Here is an 11,511-nt window from a genome sequence, read left to right on the forward strand (position 1 = left end):
ATCACACTTGCTATTCTCATATTCAGTTCCTGTCAGTGTTAGTAGCAGTTTCAGTAGTGTTTGCTCAGATTCCCCTGTGGTTCTGTGGTGATCGGTCTTGGAGCGTATGGGGGGAGGGGCCTTCTGGGTTGGGAGTTGGGGGCTGTGGCTCAGCTTCAGTTTTGCAACTGGGGTCAGCATAAATCAGCTGTTGTTCCTCTGCAGTTTCGTCCCGCTTCACTGCTTTCTGCCCTGATGAGTGGGCCCTGGTGCTAGCTGCTAGAAGTTCTGGCACTTCCAGGCAGTCTGATCAGGCAAGTCACTGCACCTTCATCCCTCTCTCTCCTCCTGGAAGGAGCTCCCGTGGCTGTGAGAGGCAGCTTCTTTATTTCTCCCAGTCCACAGCCTTCTTCTTGCTCTTTCTTCTCCATCCCCTCTGATATCTCTTATGCGCAGATCCCACGCTCAGATGTGCTGTTGTGCAGTTTGGGTGTTTTTTGTTGAGTTTTAGATGTTCAGCTTATTGTTGTTTCAGGGGGAGATCTGAGGACATCTCTCACTCCACCATGTTTCTGTTTTACAGATTTTTAAAAACCTTTTTTTACACTGAATAAATGTTTTCCTAATACAGAAGTCTATTCATAGGGATGTAGTAAGGAATCCATTTATTGCTTCATTTCCCCCATTATTATGCTTTCTTGAAATCTTCATAAATTAAAGACAAACTGGATGGATCGACTTAGCACCTTCCACTTTGCCTAGAACATAAGTACCATTTGATTAATTATTTATTTTTATTTTGTTGAATAAATGAATATAAATTAAAGAATAATAAAAGCAAACACCAACATTACTGTACACAAATTCGTAGATTGAATACCTTTTCTTTTTTATGCCTTATCCCATCCATCAAGAATCCTATTGAATCTATCTTTCAAATTATATATCCAGAATCCACCCTCTTCCTGTGTCTTCATTCATTGATACCACTCTTTTCCAAATAAGCTATATGAGATGGGTTTTAGTGGAGGAATCCAGCAGAAGCTAGTCTGGGTGGTCTAGTTACATCACATCACCGTAAATTCTTGAATAATCTCCCTGTTTCCACACTTTGCCTATCCCCTCAGTCAATTCTCAGCACAAAAAACAGATAGATTCTCTTAAAATCTGGTCAGATCATGTCGCTTCTCTGCTCAAAACCCACAATAGAATGACCACCTATTGCTTACAAAGTGAAAACCAAAGTCATTTCAGTATCCTACAGTCATTATACAGTTTGGTCCTCTACCTGCCTGACCTAATTTCCTATTATTCTGTACCTTGCTCATCTGTTCCAACCACATTTATCTTTGCTGTTCTTCAGTTATACCAGACATATTCTCTTTTCACAAACTTTAAACTTTGTATTTCTTCTGATCCACGTGCTTGCTCTTTTCCAGTATACTCACATGTTTTTTTCTCTCATTTCCTTCATGTCTTTACTCAAAATCACTCCATTAGTCCTCAACTAACTCCTATTTTTAAATTGCTCTCTTAACCTTACTACTCTTTTACATTATCTGTTTTGTTTTTATCCACAATGATTATCAATATATGATGTTCCATATATTTATATCTATTTAATTTATTTTCTGTTTCTCCAATGCAATATAGTCTTCATGAAAGCAAGGCTTTTGGTCTGTTTTATTCACTGATATATCTCAAAGGCCTAGAATAATGCCTGGCACATAGTTAGTATGTAATAAAAATTTTTAAAAATATTGAATTGGACACCTTGTTACTTCATTTATATTGTATAGGACCATCAGTTTTCTTTTCTTGCTCCTTCTTTTCTCTTCTTACTTCTTACATAAAGCAGTGTGTTAATAAGAAATCTTACATTGATTTCTACAAAAGTTATAGCACTGTTGAGTCTTAGAAATTATATAAACTTCCTTTTTTTCTGTGATGATGTTTGTTAGATCTCTAGCTTAATTGTACTGTGACCAGAGACCAAATTTTGTATGATTTCAGTTGTTTAAAATTTTTTTCTTATACTTCATGGCAAGATTATGATTTTGTTTTTGTAATTGTTCCCTGTTCTTGAAAAAGAAAGCATATGCTACAATTTTAAAGTGTAGTGTTCTACTTACACTAGGTTGTTAACATGCTGTACAAATCATCTATAGATTCTGAATGTTTGATTTATCAGTTACTGACAGAGTGTATGTTTAAAATCTTTTACTATAACTATACACTTCTCTATTTTTTTATTCTTTCGATTTCAGCTTTATATATTTTGAAGCTATGTTATTAAGTGAATACAAATTTGGGATATTTATATCTTCTTCATGAATTGAAACTCTTATTATGAAGTCTACCTATTGCTTGTCATGCTAGTTAATATAGTTAATATAGTAAAAGTGGCAAATGTAGGGAGCCTTTTTTTCTGAATGTCACTTTATTCATACTGATATGAACTGTGTAGCCTATGAAAACTATTCAGAAAGTTCTATCAAGTAAGAAATCATTAGAAAGTTTTGTCAATTCTTAAGTAACCACCTTACTTTTTTCTTTTCTAGACTCAATGCTACCACCAAGGATATATTGAAGGATATCCGAATTCCATTGTCACACTCAGCACGTGCTCTGGACTGAGGTTATGTATTTTCTGCTATTGATATGTGAACATCATAGTTGTGATACTTGCTGCTGAATTTGTTATGTTGACATTAAGTGTGGAGCTAGAAGAAAATTCTCGTGAAGAGATTATTCAGTTATATTCTCTGTTGAACATGTTTCTTTTACCTCTCCTTACTTTCCTCACTGACCAGAGAATTTCTAACTTCCTTGACCATTTATATTTACTGGTGTCCTTGCTCTCTCTCTATTTTTTAAATTAAATTTATTGGAATAACATCGTTTAATAAAATTACATAGGTTTCAAGTGTATGATTTGATAGCACATCATCTGTACATTGCATCATGTGTTCACCACCTAAAGTCAAATCTATATCACCATACATTTGATCCTCTTTACCCTCATCTGCCTTCCCCCTCTCCCATTTTCCTAAACTGTTGTCTACAAAACTGTTGTCGGTATCTATGAGTTTTTTTTTTTTTGTCTTATTGGTTTGTTGCTTTCAGTTTTATATTTTACATATTAGTGAAATCATACAGTTCTTAACTTTTTCTGTCTGACTTATTTTGCTTGCTTTTTTACTTAACTACAGCAATGACAATTGAATGTGCTTGACTATAGGAAGTTTGAGGAGCTAAGTTTAGGGTAGCTTTTTTTTTTTTTCCCCAGTAAATAGAGTATTTTTGGTACCTACTATATACCAGCTACTAGCCTAGTGTTCGGAGATATAAAGTGAAATAAAGATAAACAAGACATGCTTTTTCTCAAGAAAAATCATCTTCAGAGACAGGAAGCAAATTTTATATATAAACAAATAATTACTAACATAGTACTCATTTTTCTAATAATATCAGTATCTGAAACTCTCTAAAAATTGTAGGGTTTCCTCCTTAGTACTTAGAGAGTTCTCCATTCTGTCAGGAAATTTGTCACTCTCATTTTGTAGTGTAGGATCCTTGTTTCACAAACAAATGTTCCTCAGTGCTTTTACATGAAACCCTGAAATTTGTTTTTTAGGGAGTAGTCACTTGAACTGTTACCTGTATTCAGGGAAGAATAGTTACAAACGTTTTTACTTTTTAAGGTCTTGCTTTACATTTCTTATTCAGACTATGTTCATAATCAAAATTAATAAGTGCCTTTTCATAATTACTGCTAAATTATATTTTTATCAATAAAATTGCTTAATATATAGCCTATTATAATATAAGCATTGTAATCATTTTTCTAAATCAGTTCAAACCATGGAGAAATTCATCAAGATTTCTATAGTGCTTTTGCTAAGTCACTGACTGGAGGACAGGAGAATTTCTTGATCACTATAAATGTTGTATACTTGTACACCTAGTGTGGATTACATAACTTCTGCTGCATTTATAACTATAAAAAAATGAAATGGGAAGTTAGTTTTGTGGATTGGGAGAGATCTTTTGTTTATTCAGAATCACCCCCCAAACATAAAGAATTTGAGTCAAAATACTGAGCTCAAAAACATTCTATATTTTCTCCTTTTTTTTTGATTATGACCGAGTTATATAATGTAGAATTGATTAAAAGCACTTAAATTTTTATCCTTAATTTTACAGAGGAATACTGCAATTTGAAAATATTTCTTATGGAATTGAGCCTCTGGAAGCTGCAGTTGATTTTCAGCATATTCTTTATGAATTAAGGAATGAAAACAATGAATTTGCAGTTCTTACTGAAAATAACCATGACACAGAAAAAAACCCAACGGACTATGACATTTTTATAAATGAAAAAGTTAGTTGCATATGATTTTTACTACTTTCTTGGCAGTTACTGCTTTAATTAATTGATTTATTTTTACTGTTATGTTTTAAACTTTATTTTATATTAGTTTCAGGTATATAGTACAGTGGTGATACATTTACATAACTTATGAAGTGATCTCTCTGATTACTCTAGTACCCATCTGTCTCTGCACATAGCCCTTATACTAATATTGACTATATTCCCTATGCTGAACTTTACATTCGCATGACTGTTTTACAACTACTAATTTGTACTTCTTCATCCTTTCACCTTTTTCACCCAGTTCCCAAACCCCACTACCTCTGGCAGTCACCACTTTGTTCTCTATATCTGTGAGACTTTTTTCGTTTAGTTTCTTTTGTTCTTTAGATTCCACATGTAAGTGAAATCCTATGATATTTACCTTACTCTGTCTGAATTATTCCAATCAGCATAGTACACTCTAGGTCCATTCATGTTAAGATTTCATTTTTTATGGCTGAGTAATATTCTATTGTATATATGTACCTTAACTTCTTTATCCAGTCATCTATTGGTGGGCACTTAGTTTGCTTCCATATCTTGGCTATTGTGAATAGCACTTCAGTGAACATCTAAAGGTGCATAGATCTTTACAAATTAGTGTTTCGTTTTCCTTTGGCTAAATAACCAGAAGTGTAATTGCTGGGTCAAAAGATAGTTCTATTTTTAACTTTTTGAGGAACCTCCAAACTCTTTTCCGTAGTGGCCGTACCAACTTGTAGTCCCACCAACAATGTATGAGGTTTCTATTTTCCCTGCATCCTTGCTAACACTTGTTTTTTGATTTATTGATGATAGCCATTCTGATAGATGTGAGGTGATATCTCATTATGGTTTTAATTTGCATTTCTCTGATGATTACTGATTTTGAGATATTTTCATATGTATATTGGCCATCTATATTTCCTCTTTGGAGAAATACTTATTCAGGTCCACTGTTCATTTTTTAATCAGATTGTTTGTTTTTTTGTTGTTGAGTTATATGAGTTCTTTCTAAATTTTGGATATTAACCTCTTGTCAGATGTATCACAGGCAAATATCTTCTCCAATTCAGTAGGTCATCTTTCGTTTTATTGATGGTTTCCTTTTGCTGCGCAAAAATTTTTAGTTTGATGTAATCCCATTTGTTTATTTTTTCTTTTGTTTCTCTTGTCTGAGGAGATATACTGGAAAAAAATTACTAATAACCATATTGGAGAGTTTACTGCCTGTGTTTTCTTCTACAAGTGTTAAGGTTTCAGGTCTTACATTTAAGTCTTTAATCCACTTTGAGTTTATTCTTCTATATGGTGTAAGAAGGTGGTCCAGTTTCATTTTTTTTATGTGTCTGTTCAGTTTTACCACACCATTTGTTGAAGAGATCATCTTTACCCTATTGTATATTCTTGCCTCTTTTGTCATATATTAAATGACCATATAGGCATGGATTTATTTATGGGCTCTCTGTTTTGTTCCATTGATCTACATATCTGTTTTTATGCCAGTATCATGCTGTTTTGATCACTATGATCTTGTAGTGTAGCTTGATATCAGTTGATGATACCACCAACTTTGTTCTTCTTTCTCAAGATTGCTGTGGCTATTCAGGATCTTTTATGGTTCCATATAAATATTTGAATTATTTGTTCTAGTTCTCTGAAAAATACTATTGGTATTTTGATCAGGATTGCATTGAATCTATAGATTGCTTTGGGTAGTATGGCCATTTTAACGCTATTGACTCTTCCTATTATGAGCATGGTATATGATCCCATTTATTTGTTTCTTCTTCAATTTCTTTTTTCAATGACATCATTTTCTTAGAATAAGTCTTTTACCTCCTTGGTTAATTTGATTTCCTGGTATTTTGTTTTTGATGTAAATAGGATTGTTTTCTTAATTTCTCTTTCCGATAATTTTTCATTGGTGTATAATAATGCAACTGACTTCTGAATATTAATTTTGTAACTGAAAGTGGACATCCTTGTCTTGTTCTTAATTTTAAGGAAAACACTTTTAACTTTTCCCCAATGAATATGAAGTTAGCTGTAGGTTTGTCACATATGGCTTTTATTATGTTGAGGTATGTTCCCTCTATTCCCACTATGCTGAGAGTTTTTACCATAAATGGATGCTGGATTTCATCAAATGGTTTTCTGCACTTATTGATATGATTATATGATTTTTACCTTTCAATTTGTTAATGTGGAGTATCACACTAATTGTTTTGTGGATATTAAAACTATCTTGCACCCCAGGAACAAATCCAACTTGATCATGGCGTATGATATTTTAAATGTATTGTTGAATTCAGTTTGCTAACTTTTTGTTGATTTTCGCATCAGTGTTCATCAGGGATATTGGCTGATAGTTTTCTTTTTTTTTTTTTTTTATAATGCCTTTGTCTGGTTTTGGAATCAGGGTAATGGTGGATTTGTAAAGAGAGTTAGGGAACTTTCCATTCTCTTGAATTTTTTGGAATAGTTTAGTAAACTAGATGTTCTTTGAATGTTTGAATGTTTAATAAAATTCCCCTATGAAGTCATCTGTTCTAGGACTTGTTTTTTGAGAGTTTTGATTACTGATTCAATTTTGTTGGTGGTAATTGGTTGGTTCATATTTTCTCTTTTCTTCTTGACTCACTCTTGGGTGATTGCATGTTTCTAGGAATATATCCGTTTCTTCCAGATTGTTGAATTTGTTGGCATATATTGCTTGTAATTTCCTGTAATCTTTTGTATTTCTGTAGAGTCTGTAGTTACTTTTCTTCTTTCATTTCTGATTTGCTTTGTTTGGGTCCTCTTTTTTTTTTCTTGATGAGTCTGATTTAAGGTCTATCAATTTTGTTTATCCTTTCATAGAACCAGCTCTTGGATTCATTGATCTTTTCTGTTGTTTTTCTGGACTCAATTTATTTTGTTTCTGCTCTGATCTTTATTATTTTCTTCCTTCTACTCACTTTGAGTTTTATTTGGTGTTCTTCTACTTCTTTTAAGTGTAAGTTTAGATCGTTTATTTGAAAACTTCCTTGTTTCTTGAGGTAGGTCTGTATTGCTATGAATTTCTCTCTTAGGACTGCTTTTTCTTTGTCCCATAGATTCTGAGTTGTTGTGTTTTCATTTTCATTTTTCTCTAGGTATCTTTTGATTTATTCCTTGATCTCATTGTAAACCTATTCACTGTTTAGTAGCATGTTATTTAACCTCCATGTATTTGTGTATTTTCCAGTTTTTTCTTGTAGTTGGTTTCTAGTTTCGTACCATTGTGGTAGGAGAAGATGTTTTATATGATTTAAATCTTCTTAAATTTATTGAGATTTATTTTGTAGCCTAACGTGGTCTATCCTGGAAAATGTTCCATGTGCACTTGAGAAGAATGTATTTTTTGCTGCTTTGGGGTGAACCATTTTGAAAATATTCATTAAATTCATTTGGTATCTTCATTCATAAGGCTGTTGTTTCCTTGTTGATTTTTGTCTGGAAGATCTGTCCATCATCATTTAAGTGTTAAAGACTCCTATTGTGAATGTATTACTGCAAATCATCTCTCCCTTTATGTTGGTCAATAGTTGCTTTTATATGTAGGTGCTCCTATGTTGGTACATACATATTTACTAGGGTTATGTCCTCTTGTATTGATCCCTTTATCATTATGTAATGCCTTTCTTTGTCTCTTATTATAGGCTTTGTTTTAAAGTTTATATTGTCTGATATAGGTATTACTACTCCAGCCTTTTTTTCATTTTTATTTCCATGAAATATCTTTTTTCATCCCTTTACTTTCAGTTTAGATGTGTCATTGGATCTGAAATGGGTCTCTTGTACACAGCATATGTATGGGTCTTGTTTTCTTATCCATTCAGCTACCCTGTATCTTTTGATTCTGGCATTTAATCCATTTACATTTAAAGTGATTGATAGATACACAGTTATTGCCATTTTATTATTCACATTTATGATTTTTCCCACTTCTTTCTACAGTTCCCTTAAAATTTCTTGTAATACTGGCTTGCTAGTGATGAATTTCTTTAGCTATTTTCTGTCAGAGAAGCTCTTTATGACACCTTCCATTTTACATTAGCCTGGTGTGGTAGAGTCGTCTTAGTTGTAGGCTCTTGTTTTTCACTTTGAATATTTCCTGCCAGACTCTTCTTGCTCAGAATGTGTCTGTTGAAAAAATCAGCTGACGTTCTTAGGGGAGTACCCTTGTAAGTAACTAGCTGCTTTTCTCTTGCTTCTTTTAAGATTCTCTCTATGTCTTTAATGATTGGAATTTTAATTATGATGTGTCTTGGTATGGGTTTGTTTGGGTTCCTCATTTGGGACTCTGCATTTTCTGGACTTGTATGTCTAATTTCTTTGCCAGGTTAGGGAAGTTTTCTGTCATTATTTTTTCAAATAAGTTCTCAATCCCTTGCTCTCTCTCTTCTTCTGGCACCCCTATGATATGGATGATGATATGCATGATGTTGGCCCTGAGGTCTCTTAAAAATTCCTTTTTTTTTTTTTTTGTGATTTGTTATTTTTGCTGCTTTGATTGGGTGTTTTCTGCTACTTTGTCTTCCAACTCACTGATTCAGTCCTCTGCTTCATCTAATATACTATTGATTCCTTCTAGTGTATTCTTCATTTCACTTGTTCTTTATTTCCAACTGGTTCTTTTTTATGGTTTCTATGTCCTTTTGTTACTTACTCTCCGTTGAAGTCCTCACTGAGATCATCTATTCTCCTCCTAAGTTCATCGAGTATCCTCATAACCAGTGTTTTGAACTCTGTCTCTATAGGTTGCTTGCCTCTATTTTCTTTAGTTGTTTTTTTTTTCCTCTAGAGTTTTCCCTGTTGTTTCATTTGCAGCATGTTTCTTTGTTTTCTCATTTTAGTTGTCTTTTTGTGTGTGTTTCTATATATTAGGAAGATCTGTTTCATCTCCCAGCCCTAGTTAGGTGGCTTTATGTAGTAGGTGTCCTGTGTGGCTCAGTGGTGCAGTCTCCCTGATCACCTGAGTCAGGGGCTCTGGGCATATTTCTTATGTGGGTTGTGTGTGTTCTCTTGTTGTACCTAAGCTTTAATTGATGTTAGCACATCAGTGGATGGGATTGACTCTCGAGCTTACTGGCTGTGGGAATTAGCAACACCCACAGAGTGTAAGTTGCTGCGTTGGGGCTAACCCCTCAGAGTGTGATTCACTCTAGCAGGTTTGAGTACCTGTTGAGTTCACACTTAGGGTGTTTCACTTATGGGGCTAGTTAGGTTGTGCTCTGTTGTGATCTGACATCAACCACTGGATATGTTGGTTCTGTGGCTCTTTAGGAGGGGCTCCCATTTTGGCCAAAATCAGCTGCTGTCTTTTATTGCTCAGACCTACCTGATAGGAACTACAAAGTGTTCTATGGAAGGTTTATGCCTATGCTGGATCTAGAGGCAAGTGGGAGAGACCACACTGGGAGCTGAGGTCCGGTTACCCCCCAGTACTCACCCTGGGGCAGCTCAGCAAAAGGACCAGTGCACTTCAAGGCTTGAGGCTGCTTGCCAGAGCTCGTAAGACTCCACAACTGGAAGATCCTTTGGGTGATACGTGAGTTGGGATCAGGGATCTGTGGAGTCATCAGAGTAAAGTGAGCAGATTTTACCCGACCAATGCAGATTCAGGTTTCATGCCAGTGCTGAATCTGTGGCTTCCTATAAAAGCCTTAGGTCACATCAAGGCCAGTCAGCTGCCCACTTCGGGCCCACAGACACCTGAGATCTGGTTAAGAAATACTGTAGCTTGGGGTAGGGCTTGTGGCCTGCCATTGAAAGTCTCTTATGGGATGCATGGGCTATGCGCAAGCCGAGAGCTGCTGTTGTCAAATCTGTAGCCCAGGGAAAGCACAGGGTGGGACTGGCTGCCTGAGAATGGACTTGCCCAGGGCAATTTGTGCGTTGGGTGGGGCTAGGTCTCAGGGATACACAAATCAAACTGGCCAATCTCACCAGGCCAATGCAGCTTCAGAATTGGCAGTGCACGGGGAGGGTTCAATGCAGGCAAGATGGTGCCCATCTGTAGACTGCGCTGGAGGAGGGCCTGACAAAGGAAAAATGGCGGCTATCTCTCTAACCCTCACCCTGATGCCACACAACATAGTCTTTCCCCTTATGTCTGTCTTACCTCCTGAACTGCTGACCCTCTGCCATAGGGTGAGTGTCCAGGGTGAGAGCCCAGGGTGAGTGTCTGTGAGCAAGTGAGTCTATGAATGGGCCCTTTAAGGAGGATGTCTGGGTTTTCAGGTTCCTTCTGTCATACCCAGATGGCAGAATCCTCACTGATTTTTACTGTTAGATTTTGTGGGAACTCCTCTTTCCGGGACTTGAACCTTGAGCTGGGAGAGCCCCTGTGTGGGGATAAGGCCTCTTATTGCTTTAGGAAGACCTCTGCAACTGCTCTTGCCCTCCTGGTACTCAACCACCACACACGGATACGAGACCAGCCTATTTTGTATGTCCACCTCTCTTACTAGTCTCTTCATGGCTTTTTCTTTATATTTCTAGATGTATGTGTTATGACCACCTAGACTTCAAGGACTTTTCCAAGTTGATTGTTTTATAATTTGGTTGTAATTTTAATGCAATCATGAAGGAGGTGAACCATACTTTTACCTAGCCCATCATTTTGACCCCATCTCTCTCTTCTTAAGTTATTTACTCTAAAATACAAATGTATTAATCTGTTGTATAGCTGTTGCAAATATTCTTTCCTTAAGAACATCCTCACCTTTTCTTAACCTTACAGTTTCCTTTGAACCATACATATTTTTATCCTACAACAATCTATCATTTACTTTCTATGACCTCTTTTATTTTAATTCTTATTTTGGTTGTTATTTATTTATTTGGATTTAATTTTAATTTTATTTTTAAAATTTTTATTAACTTTATTGAGGGGAACTTTGGTTAATACAATTATATAATTTTCAGGTGTACATCATCATATGACATTTGGATACTCTATTGTGTGTTTACCACCCAAAGTCCAGTTTCCTTCAGGTACCATATATTTCATCCCTTTTATGCACTTCACCCTCCCCCATCTCCCTATATTTGACCCTCTTTACCCCGTCTACTGCTTCCTTCCTCAATCAACTCTACCCTCTGGTAAC

The 11,511-nt window shown here is 35.5% G+C and overlaps 1 protein-coding gene across 1 annotated transcript in view; it reads left to right on the top strand.

Moving 5' to 3' along the window:
* LOC105300945 (disintegrin and metalloproteinase domain-containing protein 32) overlaps window positions 1-11,511 on the top strand; it is a 106,928-nt gene that overhangs the window by 9,768 nt on the left and 85,649 nt on the right. Inside the window, exons 2-3 of the mRNA XM_023520037.1 lie at window positions 2,541-2,617; window positions 4,186-4,363. Of these exons, the coding sequence (XP_023375805.1) occupies window positions 2,541-2,617; window positions 4,186-4,363 (255 nt within the window). The remainder of the gene's footprint in view (window positions 1-2,540; window positions 2,618-4,185; window positions 4,364-11,511) is intronic.

This window comes from Pteropus vampyrus, unplaced genomic scaffold, assembly GCF_000151845.1.
Source record: "Pteropus vampyrus isolate Shadow unplaced genomic scaffold, Pvam_2.0 Scaffold8, whole genome shotgun sequence".
NCBI lineage: Eukaryota > Metazoa > Chordata > Mammalia > Chiroptera > Pteropodidae > Pteropus > Pteropus vampyrus.